The sequence below is a fragment of the Bacillus rossius genome, chromosome 18 (genome assembly GCF_032445375.1).
Source record: "Bacillus rossius redtenbacheri isolate Brsri chromosome 18, Brsri_v3, whole genome shotgun sequence".
NCBI lineage: Eukaryota > Metazoa > Arthropoda > Insecta > Phasmatodea > Bacillidae > Bacillus > Bacillus rossius.
This window is the reverse complement of record NC_086345.1, coordinates 1,889,106-1,902,921: the sequence shown is the minus strand read 5'-3', so window position 1 is coordinate 1,902,921 and position 13,816 is coordinate 1,889,106. Positions and strand designations below refer to the sequence as shown.

Sequence of the window (13,816 nt, the reverse complement as noted above, 5' to 3'; positions counted from 1 at the left end):
TATGCAATAATAAAAGCAACTGTCTACATGGCTACTAAAATAATTTGTGTGTTAAATCTTATAGAATAACTTAATGCTAGTGTTTTTTATAAAAAAAATTTGATAAATAGATACATGCCATATTTATTGGCTGCATATTGGTAAAAAGTTATGGTTATGAATTCAACTTTTTGCTCTCACTTATTCCAGTGTAGTTCTTTACAGGTTAATTTTATAGGTCTCCACAACTAAGCAACACGTACAAAATAAACAATAATGTATCAATTTTTAAATAATATTTATTCATAAAAAATTTAGAATTACTAAAAACATACAGTTCGACATGGCAGGTAAAGTCAAGCATTAGAAGCTGGGAGTTGAGGGTACATGAATCGGTTTGATGTCTAGGCGCTCGTCTATTCTATCTCTAACATTAACATATATTGTGATCATGTGTCGAAAGTCTCGGCATTAGTGCTAAATAGGTAGACCCTCCTCCACCCATCTCATGATAACAGATACTTAAGCAGAGGTTGTGCTTTTAAATTACATAGAAGCACAGCCATGCTTCATAGAGCGGTTTGGGGGAGCGAAGGAGCTATTAAAATATATTTTAAATAGGCCTTTTTCTGGAGGGTCTGGGGGGGCCGGGGTATTTTCCCCGAGGCAAGCAATGGGGTGAGTGTGGGGTTCAAAACTTGCTTTAGAAGATAATGCTTGAAAACATTTTTAACAGTTTTTTTTCTTTAAAAATGCTTATATAAAAATTTACACTTAGAACTGCTTCTCATTAAGTCCTAAAATGTGTTTAAATTTGTACGAGTAGTAGCTATTAAATGAATAATAAATGTTGTTTTAAGCTGGTTAATGAAGTGCATTATCAATAAAACAAATCTGGCAATAGAAGCTTAGGAGGTCTCCCCCAAACACCCGACACACTCTTGTACTTATTATGTTGTTTGTATTTTGAAATCCTCAGTGATCATCACATAAGAAAACAAACAGAAAAACTAATGATACTGCAGGATGACTGACAGCAGCCACATTATGGTTTTTGTTGACACCATACGTGGGTAATGATTACCAGTACTTAAATTCTCTTTTTAATCAACCAAGAAATAAAATTATTTCTGCTCACAACCAATTATGACTGACTTACACATTTAATTGCCTGGTAAGAGGCAGCAAACAGGGGAAAAAGTTTTTCATGTCTCGAGATTCTTTAGAGTTTACTTTAAAAAAAAAGTGGATACAAAGTTCTGATCAGTTTTAAGTACATTGTAAAATGAAAACTACACATAAATTACAACCACATATTTCTGTTAGCACCACTTGACAGATGAACGTTTCTGAACACTGCCAAGTCGCTCGGCTCACAGTTTTGTTTTGTAATTTAGCCAGCGACGTGACTGGGAGAAGGCACAATCAGCATGGCAGCTTACAAAGTGTTTGGTCCTTGCCAATGTTAGTTACTCACTGGCCGCTTACAAATGTTCTAGTGTGCTTGCAGCACCCAATTTGGATAATTTCTATACTACCTTAAATAATCATGAGAGGAACTTCCGTGTAGCAACTTAAACAAGACAATTTTCATATTCCTGAATGAACCTTAAAACAATCTCAAAACTCTCTCTATGTGCTAGAAAAGGATTTACACATTAAGAGGGAAAAAAAGGTGTGATGTAAGAAACATGGCTTCAAGACTTTTGTAAATGTGCATCATTTATGTCACAACATAGAAGAATCCATTAGATGTGATTACAGCAAAGTTAGGAATGAAGAGAAAAAAAAAATATTGGTTATTTCTTAATTTTCTATTGAATTATGACATGTTATTGTCATGAAAATTTATGAAGTCCAGGTTAAGTCAGGAAAAGTCAGGGACTTTCTGTTTGTGCTGCTGTTGTGTTGAACACAGCTATTGTAGCTATTGTAAGCGACGAATGGTTCACTTCCTGATGTGGCAAAGAATTTTGATGCAAAGTTTGTATTATACCTGTATTATATACTGTGATGATAAAAACACATTTTTTTCAGAAACACTAAATACAAAAATTAAATTGTAATTTGTGTTAAAATATATGAAAAATCCCAAATTAAAGTTTTTTTTTTCTGTGCACAAATTTATATCATCCACTAAAGCGTATTGTTCACTAAACAATAACTAAAAAAAAAAAATAAACACTAAGGAAGGTAAGGATTTTATAGACACATTTACACACGGCCCATAGACTGAACTAGAAAAACTCTTCTACCACAGCCTTGTTGAATGTCAGTGTGTGTTCCGAGTCAGTCCGGTGGGTGCGGAGGGCATCATCACTGGGCTCGCTTCTCGCATCACTGCAGCACGGCCTCTTCATTGCATTTTGGACACTTCAAACTTGGTCGTCATGATCTCCTGCGGGAAGAATTAAAACATCATCAACTGGCTCTTTGCAGGACAAAAAAAAATGATTCATCAGCAAAAATATAAAAATGGTTGAGCACAGGGTTTGCCTCGCTTGCACTGACTCATGGTGTCCACCAAACTAGAGTTTTGAAATTCCTGGTTTTTCCCCAGTTTTCCCAGATTATATTTTCTTACATTTCCTGATTATTTCTAAGATGGAAGTTAGACAAGTATAGGAAGCGCAACAGGTGACATGTTGTGGGTCAAAACACACACACAAACAGGATACTGCTGTGTAGACTCAACTGAGAAAACAGAGGAAAAGAAACCCAATTATCGTTGGTGGGTGCATCCAGTCAAGTTCATTTTATTAAAACCTTGGTCACCATACTTTCTCACTGATATATTATGTAATGCAAATAACCATCACAACTACATAGTAATTTTGCTACTTGTTTTGGCTAACACGTTTCACAGGCCGTCTACAAATACCTGGTAAAGTATTTTCTAGTATTATTTTAAGACCTTTTAAAAACAATCATTTATTATTTATATATATATATATATATATATCTTACATATAAAATTCTCGTGTCACAGTTTTCGTTGCCATACTCCTCCAAAACGGCTTGACCGATTTTGATGAAATTTTTTGTGCTTATCCGGTATCTATGAGAATCGGCCAACATCTATTTTTCATCCCCCTAAATGTTAGGGGTAGTCCACCCCTAATTTTTTTTTTATTTCCAGTTTTTGGTAGGAAATCACCATGGCAATGGCTGTTGCTTTGTTGATGCTTCATTCGTCTCTATGGCAACGGCTATTTCATTGTTAGTGCAGTCCTCATCACCGTTGAAATTTTGCAAGTACTTTAAATATCAAAAATTGCCCTTTTTTTTCAAGTATATATATTTTACAGACTTGAAACTTCACAGTAATGTTCCTTATGTTACGCAGGATGACATTTTCCGAAAATTAGATCCCATAGCATAGGTGGTTAAAACCAGGCAACAGTGGGTACTTTGTCTGCATGAGAAAAGGATTTTGCATTGTTCATGCCTTCTGCGTCTCCATGGCAACAGGCATCGCGCGGCAGTGGCATACCCACAACGAGGGGCATGTATTATGAGCGGCGCAAGAGTGATCTGCCTGTAGACTGCCGTAGCGAAGTACGGGTACATCAGTTGTACGTTGGGTGCACGAGTCGGGAAATTATCGGTGCTATTCATTTTCTCTCCGGTACATTATACAGCATTGTAATACATTTTCACTGATTTTTTTTATTTGCCATTACTGTAACTGGGAGATTTGGCTTATTTTTTTCCCATTAGTATAGCCGTGCGAAGCCGGGTCGGGCAGCTAGTATATATATATATATATATATATATATATATATATATATATATATATATCTGTGTGTGTGTGTGTGTGTGTGTGTGTGTGTGTGTGTGTGAATATGTGTTTGTTGTTTGTCACTTGTGCATTACTAAACCATTCATCCTACTGAGATGTAACTTTGCACACTTGAACTTTAAAATAAGAGGATGAACACTGTCTAGGTGAGATTTCGATGAAACCAATCCATAAAGCAGCATTTAATTATTCTTAATGATTGTTCGCCATTTCATTATTCATCCTGTCTGTATAAAATTTTGCACACTTGACCTTTGAAACACGAGGAAGGTGGGATAATGTACGATAGGTGGCGTGTGAGTCATATCGGATAATTACCAGTAAATATTTTATCACAGTTCCTCTTTATTATAGTTTAAATAATAATGGTGGCAGGTGAGTCATATCCATGGAGGTATTAGTATATGGAGTGGGTGTCTGTTCTGACGTTGGAGTCAACTGGTTAGCAATAGGATAGCAAAACAAATCGTAGCTGTATAAAGGTTAATCTATTTACACATAAAAATGAATGTCTGTTTGTCCTGTATGTGTTCTTATACCATTCACTCAAGTGCAATGAAACTTGGTGAGTTGTTATGCACATGCCCACAAAGGTTTCTGAATCAGTACAACCATTTTACAATATGTAGCACGCAAATCGTTTAAACAAATGTATTTCATATAGTTTAGCAGCAGTAAGTGTGTTTTCGTTGTAAGAGTGCACAGGCATGACAGAATTGAATTGAATTAAATATAAAAGAGAGATAAAGAGATAAAGATATAAAGATATATAGGGACATTGGGAGAGAGAGATAGAGAGAGGTATGGATAATGAGATAAAGATAATATATCTTTTTTTAAACTTATAAAACGTAAATTAAAAATTTGAAATAATCAGTTATGTGCAGAAATGTAATAGATTTTTTGAAGAACAAAAGCTAAAACCTTTTCAGATATATTTTCCACATTATTTAAATGCACAGTTCCTAACTACAATATGTGACATTTTAAAATTTTTGGAACAATGTTTAGAGACTGTAAGGTGATTTTAGAAGTATTTTTTATGCTGATTTCAAATATGATTCCTGTATCATGTAAAGTTTTGTACAATTCAATTTTGAGTATTTTTAAGGGACAGTAAGACACCCATAGCCTGAACCAGCCTTTTAGGATTCTAAATTGAGCATAACTTCTTTAATACTTTGTTTATAATGATGATTGTGGCACATAATTTAGATAATTATGTAATTGAATTACTAAAACTAAAATATTAAAAAATGTTACTTTGCAGGAGCGAAAATTGCTAAAAACTAAAATTTACTTGGTTTTCACCAATTTTCTCACTTGTAAAGTAATATTTTTGAATGGTTTCACTTTTAATAATTCATTTACTTTATAATCTAAATTATTTGCTACAATCTTAATTATAAAAAAATAATTAAACAAGTTATGCATTATTTAGCATCACAAAACACTTGTTCAGACCAGGGGTAAATAATACCCCTTAAGTTAATGACTATTTTGGAGAATAAACAATTTATTTGACTTTCATTTTAAAAAGTCGTGTATTTTATAACCCAGTATGAAATTGCAATGCACTCATATTACAGTGGCCAATAGTATAATATATTATACTCACTTTAATATTCTATGCCTGTTAACAAAACACAACGGTATCTGACAATTTAATTCATCATCTTCGCTGATTTCACTTCAAGATCTGTCTGATGTGGATTTAACTTCTCTTCCTGGACTGTCTTCCTTCAGCAGTGCCATCTCTTTTAAGCATGAAGCAGTAGTCCGCCATCATCTTTACATCCCACCTTCCCTGGTATCTCTTTTCCATGTCCTCTATGTCCTGGTGAAAACTTTCTCCTTGTTTTTTACCGACATCGCCGAGAATAGTAGGGAAAAGAATATGTGAATGTAAGAAGTGAAGTTTCACACTCATGTTACATCCAAATTTCATAAAATCCTCCAACATTTCTTCAACCATTCTTTTGTACTCTGGATGTTATTTGTTCACTAAAACATTGGCCAAAAATTCTTTAAAAGAAGCCCCAGCCTTTTTTCTACAGAATTCCTTCTATTTTCAAACATACTGTCTTTCATTATTTTATTAATCTGCGGTCCCACAAAGACCCATTCTTTAAGTTTTGCATAGGATATTTTCTGAAATTTTGTTACCAAATACTGGAAACAGTCACTTTCTTTTGAAAAAGCTTTAGTGAAAAACTGCTTCATTAATACGAGTTTAATGTGAAGAGGAGACAATAATACCTTGTTTGTTGAACAAGTGGTACATTTATTATGTTCTGTGAACCGGATTGTAGGGTTTTTCTTTTGGGCCAGTTTGTCTGCTTCCAGTGTTTGTCTTTGGCTCTGCTGTCCCTTTCACAAATAAAACAGAGCATTTTTGTGTAGCTAGATTGTAAACCAAGTGGCATACAAACAATCACCGCAAATTTTCCAAGAATGTTTTTCACATTTCACACATTTTAGCAGAACTTTTGAGATTTTCATGTGTTTCCTTGAGATGCACTGAATGTGCAATAATGGGTAATTAACCAAAAAAAAATTTGAGACTACTTTTGAATGAGTCTATAAATAACCTTTACTCAATTGGATTGTAAGTGACGATAAAGAAATTCAATAAACCCTCAATATCACATCAATAAACCAGAGAGTCTTCTTTAAAGAATTTTATTAATTCCTTCTCTCGAGTCCTATACCAAGAGGTAGTAGGAGATTGTTTGCTTTCAATCTTGATCCAAGCAATTGAGCAGCATCCTTTGTCAGATTTAAGTCACGAGTTAAATTGTTAAGTTCATTTTGAATGAATAATTTGGCGCAGAATTTTCTTCAGACTTGTAATGATCAGCATTATCACATTCATTTTCTGAACTGCTCTCCTGTAGCACCTTTTTGAGAATGGGACGTGGAACTGGGGTAGGAAGAGATTCACAATGCAGAACTGGTTGTATGGTCGAAGGAATGTTCGGATATTGTATGTCCTCCTTAGTTTTTGCGTTAAGACCTTGAAAGTTAACCATACAGAAATAACAGTCGTTAATATGATTTTGTGGCTCCCTCCAAACCATTGGAATTGCAAAGGGCATTGATTTTTTGCACCATTTTTTCCACAGTCTGTCCCTCGACACATGTACGACATACCTTGTGTGGTGTCCAGTTTTCGTCTTGATCACCAAGCTTTATGCTGAAGTAAGCATAATAGACATTTCTCACAAAACTACTGATGTCGTTCGTGTCTTTGCTTAGCAGTTACATAACTAACACAAATATAACAGAACACATTTTTAAACACGTACGGGAACTTATTTTTCAAATATAACCTCACACTACAGCATGTTAACAATGAATTACTGTTTCCCTTCTAAAGTCAGCTGGGTGTAACACGTGTTGCCAACTATTCCCTCTTACCAAAATAAAATGTTCCCTTCAAATGAAAATTCCTTTAGTAAAATTCACATTTAAATAAAAATGAATTCCCTCGATTGGCAACAAAAAAAAAATTGCACATTTTAAGAAAAAATGGATTGCAGATCTGGAATCAACACAAAAAAATACTTTAGGCACACCTAAGATCAAAGAATCATAGAAATTCATGTTGCAACTAAAGTGGGGCATCAAAAAAACTAAAATCTAAAGGGAAGTTAGGAAAAGGCTGTTCGGCATTACCACCACCATTGCTATATTTTCCCCAGCTTTTTACAATTGTCATGATCCATCCTCCAGTTTTCATACTTTTTTGTGACTTTCACAACTTTCGTGACTGTAGACACCTTGTTTTAAAACGTATTCATTTTTTTTATCATTAATTTGGGAACAACAATGAGAGAGAGAATTATATCTGTGGTTCAAGTCTCCAAACCTACGACTGTGTACATTTATTAAAAAGACTAGTAGCTGAATCTGATTGCTGAAACTGATATACAATTAGTTTACTATATGACTGCAAAATAAATTATATTTTGTAATTCCCAACAAAACAAATTTACACATTTTGATATTTAATTCATTTACAAATTTTTTTTTACAGTTTCTTAAAAGTAAAAGAAAAATGGTTTCACTAATTTGCACTCAAAAAACTGATCTTATTTACATTAAAATTAATGTGTGTAAATGTGTGTAATGATGTATGTACTATATGTATTAGTATGTATGATTAATTGAATATGTCTCTCTCTCTCTCTGTTTGTCTGCATGTGTGTATGCATATTAATGTACCGTATTGGCCCGAAAATAGGCGGAACTCGAAAATAGGCCGACCCCTTCTACAGCACACTCAAAATCAGGGAAAAATAAATTTTAACTAATTAAAATGTTTATCAGCAGCATATTACCACAGTAACACTTCAACTAAGTTAGTATTTATTGAACTGACAAAAATATTTGAGAGTTTATATTTCCGTTTATCTTCACATTCTTTTGTAGTGGTGCCAACATTTTACACGGCAACGGCTAAATTTTCTAAGTTCATAGAAATTGTGACGTTAAAACATTTACCGTTACGTTTAATTTTGATGTAAAAAACCCAAAATGGTTTCATGTAAAACGTGTATAATCAACCATAAAACAGCCAATATTGCAAATAGGTTTTATTGTTCTTGTTACTGTTGGTATGTACCGATATTTGCTTATTCGTGTCGCAACGACAAGTTGCCAACACTGGTGCCATTTTGTTTTTCCTGTGGTAGAAGAGTAAATAAAGCATACAACGGTAAATAACCGTACGGCAAAATTGCTGTTTTTACTAACTGTTTACTGTAAATACCACATTTTACAAGCAAATAAAATTACTGCAGCCTGTTAAATACAGTTCAAAAATAACCAGACCGAGCTTTTAAAAGCTATGTGCTACAAGTGACCATATCTGTGTACTTAATTTAAAATATGATACGTTATTGGGGTTAAGTGTGTTTACTAAATTTCTAAGTTGGAAAAAATTACTAATTTTACGTAAGTACGGCATAATTTTAGGTCAATGAATTGTATATCTGATAACATTTTTATGCCATAAGCGATTCTCCTTGAAATGTATGTGTTTAATTATACTATTTTGGCTAGTGCCCCATTATAGGCCGACTCTAGATTTCAAGGTTGACAAAACTGGCAAAAAAGGTTGGCCTATTTTCGGACCAATACGGTAACTAAAATAAAGGGTGGAAGGAAGTAAGTCAACTCAAAAATCAATTTCCTTCAAAAGAGTTTTCAATCAAATTCAACGAAAAGAAAAAAAAAGCTAAATTCATAAAATGTTTGTTATAGTGGACTATTTGAATTAGTAGTAATATTTATTAAAACAGGTTTTCTTTAAAATAATTAACAACAAGTCTTAGCAAAACATGAAACCTTATTTAATTAGATTTCTAGCAAATTTCACATACGTACACACCAAAAAAGTTAAGTTATTAGGATCATTACATTGTTAAATATGACTAGTCATAAAACATTTTAGGTACAAGGTACATCTGTACTTTAGTTTACTACAGACAATTACTATTATATATATAAATTAACAAGTAAATCTTTACAATTTACCTAATTATTCAAGTTAATATAAACATTCAATATTCAAAATAAAAACTCTGATAAAATTTAACCTGACATTATTGTAGATTAAATGTTCTGAACTCGGGATGAAATGTTCCCTGCAAGTGAACACCGATTTGCAAGCATAAGTTATTCCAACATGGAAACCATGGCCAATGTACAACTACATTTGTTAAATAACACAATGTGCTCACCATCAAATCACAAAAATTCATGTATTAGAACTGAAACTACAAGTAGATGTGTTTAGGTAAATGCACTACTTTTCTTTATACTGAACTAACAATCTATTTTAAACAGCATCTCATATATACTACATGTATACCTTAAAAAAAACTAGGATACTAAAACATTATTTACTTTCAAAAACTATAGAAACAAACATTTTACTTAAGGGCAATGCATATAAACAATTAAACTGACAGGAAGTGCCTATTCAAAGAAGGAACTAATAAAAAAAATAGTAGCTGCGAAAGTTACAAACTAGCTAGCAAGAGCTACAAACCAGTCGGGGATGGCTGTCACTTACCTCATCAGAATCCAAGATTGGTAAAGTGCTGCAAACATAACAAACACCTCATTAATTTATGAAGAGAACACACCACTATAATATAACTAACCAATACTAACAATAAATTTAAAAATTCAATTTAATGGACACATGTGTAATATATTAGCATACTTACGCATCTCCCATAGATGATGGAATATTTTCTTCAACCCACTTTAAGTCATCATCCTAAAAAACAAAAAAAAACATATCTTGTAATCTACAGCCACAAAAACCCACGATTTTTGGACAAATGAAAGTAATTAAAAATAATCTATAGTGTGAAAGGTCTTTAATTTGGCACTTTTGAGAGTAAGGCTATTCTGGATTAACAACTATACCAAAGTACTGTATTTACTTCAGATGAGTCACCCCTTCATGTGTGTCACATCCTTAATTTTCAGCAAAAAAATATAACCTTTTCACCCTCGAATATGAGTCGCGCCATAAATCTGTTCCAGTAGAATACAAGAGAAATCTTTATGGTCCATGTCTCAGCTTATTGACACACATAACAAACATGACATCATTCCCCTTTCCATATTTTATGGCCTTCTGCCCCCCCCCCCCCCCCCTTCACCATCATAGCACAAACAAAATATACAAAGGAAAAGTGTTTCCCTTCCTCCCCATTTTTTTTTTTTTTAACTGTTATCAGATCATTCAGATCATATACAGTTTCATAGTTAGGTTTTTTTAATATCCTTTAAATAACAGCTATTTATTCTTTCTGAGAAATATTTGTGTGCTAGCTATTTGTTTAATGATCATAATTTATATTTTTTTCATGCTTATGAAGGTTTTCTATTGGTTTGCTTGCTTTATGGTAAATAAGCCGCTTGTAATTATTTTTACCTGTTTGTTTACTTGTATTTTTTACACTTTTATGTGCGTTGACATAGGTATTTTTTGTTAAGCATTGCTTGTATTTTGATTCGTTGATGCATGTTCACATAAATTTCTTTTTGATTTTTTTTGGCCATATTTCTTCATTTGAAAACGGACTGATGTAATAGTATGCCAGTTAAATCAGAATAAGAAAGAGAAAGTTCTGAAGTGTGAGAAAACAACTCTGGATTTTACTCGAAAGTGCTGTAGCCATGTTTGATAATGCCATGTTGCTGACATTTTTCTGTGTAATTTTGTGATTGGGTGGAGATCACGTCACATAAGACATAAGTGCTCTCTTCCCTGATGCAGGACAAAGGGTGACCAAGGAGTCAGGCAGCATATGTTCGAGGCACAAGTACGTCGCATGTCGGACCGTGGCTCACAAACAATATATCGATGGTGTGAATAGAGAATTTTGCATCTGTGGTCTGGGTTATGCCAAACTTGAAAATTTTTGGAACTTTTAAGGTAAATTAGAATTCGTTAGACAAAAGTCATTGGTAATAGACCACAACAATGATAGATTAACTATGTCATTGTTTCGAAAACTGAGTCCATCCCATTGGCTTGTACCTTGAGTTGCAAGCAATATCAGGATTTACTTGCGAACACTAATTAATATTAATTTTTCGGTACCTACTGTAAATGAAAGGGAATTTTAAATTATTTTATTCTGTAACAGTTTTTTGTTTGCTACAGATTTATTCAAAAAAATAAAGATTTTCTGTCTCACTATTACTGTAAACAAACACTTAGCTAAGTGTGAACAGATTAAATAAAATACTCTCTCTTTATGGATGCATGCAAATTCCACAATGACAACAAACATGAATAAGAAAAGAAATGGCAAATATTTACAATTATAAAGAAAAGAAAATATTATTTAGACAGACAATAGGCCACTCCAACATTATTCTAAAATAAATAGAATGTGAAAAGAAAAAGGAATTTATTTATAGTTGCCAGAAATGTTGGACACAAACCCTACCATTGTCAGTATTGTTGCCAGTAATATTGTAACAGTTTCTTAGATATTTAAATTGTTATTTCTCATGTTATATTTTACATTATAATACAGCCAACTAAGAGTGATAAAGCAATAAAATTCTGTTACTTAGAACCTCTGAACTTATTTGTATCAGTCTGACTGTTTATGTTCGTGTTGTATCAGGCTGTGAAAAACAAAGAAAAAGTGTGTAATTAAACAGTTTCAGGTCTATGCCTCACAAAAATAGTTTTCCACACACGCACTTCTATGAAAAGTGCATGAAAAATGCATCCCATAAGTAAAATGTGTCGTACCAATTTTCCAATATGGCCTACTCGGATGCAGGATACCTGGACATTATGCACTTTCACACACAATCTGTTTATTTGCATGAATCAGGCGTAATCTTTAAGTGCACTCTGCCAAAGGCAAAGACACTGTTCCATGCCAACAAAAACCATAATTTTCGCCTAAAACACGCGCAAAATTACTATATTTTCAATACTTTCGACAGGAGGTTCCGACGCGAAACTGCATTTCTCAAACTGGTCCAAAAGTTCCATTTCCCAGCATCCCTGATACAGACACTTAGTTTGAGATGCCACCAAAGCCTCGGCCAATCACAGAGCGCTTTCCAGGAAATAATAAAAAAAAAAAACAGATTTAATGATCTCAAAAAAAAAAACAGTTAACTAAACAACCTGTCACTTGGAAATGTCTGTAAATGTACCTTAAATAGTATTTAAACCAAAAAAAAAAAAAACAGTTTAGTAAAGATTGTTTTAATACCTGTAAAAAAATTAAATAGTTACGTAAGGTATCAGAGCAACAGCAATCAAGACGTAAACAAAAGTTGAAATGCAGCATAGTAAATTAGTGTTTTGGAATCAGTGAAGTAGGTACGTGAAACCAATTTGTATTTTCAACAAGTACTTGTTTTTAATAAATAGATGGCGGCCGTTGAGACTTGTGAATTTTGTAATAGATAAATAAATAACATTTAAAAACTGTTTGCACCCAAGAAACGTTCTTTCAGTAACAAATTCTCTATAGTAACAGTTATTTTGGGAACTTAAATATTTTTTCAACAGCCAACTAATTCCTAAAGTTCTCCATGTGTGTTGTCTAGACCAAACATTGAGCTAACTGGGAGGTTTGGAGTGTTACAATAGAAAACTAGGGATGAACAAATCAACAACATAGTAGTTAGTATTTGAAGGTTTTGATATTTGTGGAAAGAGTCGAAAATTTTTTTACAGGAATCAAAAGTAAAAAAAAACTTCAACACTGATAACCTGTGAAGATTATAAGATCATTTTTTTTCCTTCATACCTAGTCCATTACCATTCCCCAACAAGTAATTATAAAAATAAAATTATAATATGTATTGATTCTGAAAACATTTAAGGAGTCAAATGTTTCAACACAATAGTTAATAATTTTCATTTCTTGTACATTATTTTATTTTTGAACCTTGAGACCTAGATTCGGATTCAATGGGTATCTGGAATGTACTATTTGGGTGTCCAATTCGAGATTTAGATTTGGATTTGAGAAAAATTCAAATTGTTTATCATTTGTATACTTATTCAAAAATTTACACAGACCTACTAAAACACCATTAAAATTAGTACATGAAAAATATTTTAAACAATCTTTATATGCAACTTTACCATGGTGGCCACTCACAGTCACCAAAAATATTCCCTGATTTTTCCCTGATTTCTCTGATTAAAAATTCAAAATTTCCCTGATATTTACAATTACTAAAAAACATAATTTTGATGAAATAATATAATATTATAGAAAGAGATTACTCACATTTTAGCAACCTGCTGTATTTTCTTCATTATATACATACGGAAGTTCATTAAATAACATAATACATTTTAAATATGTCACTTTACATTATAGCGTCCCTTTCAATGACCTGCAGTCTGTGTTTTGTTTTATGTCTAGAGACCGGAAAAATTCGCAAATTCATTTCGCGATAGGCTAAAATACAAATAGTTATACCTCAGTGCTGCCTCTGCTATTGGCTCACTACTCACCT

At 32.9% G+C, this 13,816-nt stretch overlaps 1 protein-coding gene across 1 annotated transcript in view; it reads right to left on the bottom strand.

The window, feature by feature from the left end:
* Positions 1-260: 260 nt before the first annotated feature.
* Positions 261-13,816, bottom strand: part of LOC134541252 (transmembrane protein 87A) — an 84,778-nt gene continuing 71,222 nt past the window's right edge. Inside the window, exons 14-16 of the mRNA XM_063384526.1 lie at positions 10,021-10,073; positions 9,864-9,891; positions 261-2,377 (exon numbers count right to left, since the gene is read on the bottom strand). Coding sequence (XP_063240596.1) covers positions 2,336-2,377; positions 9,864-9,891; positions 10,021-10,073 — 123 coding nt within the window. The 3' untranslated portion in view covers positions 261-2,335. The remainder of the gene's footprint in view (positions 2,378-9,863; positions 9,892-10,020; positions 10,074-13,816) is intronic.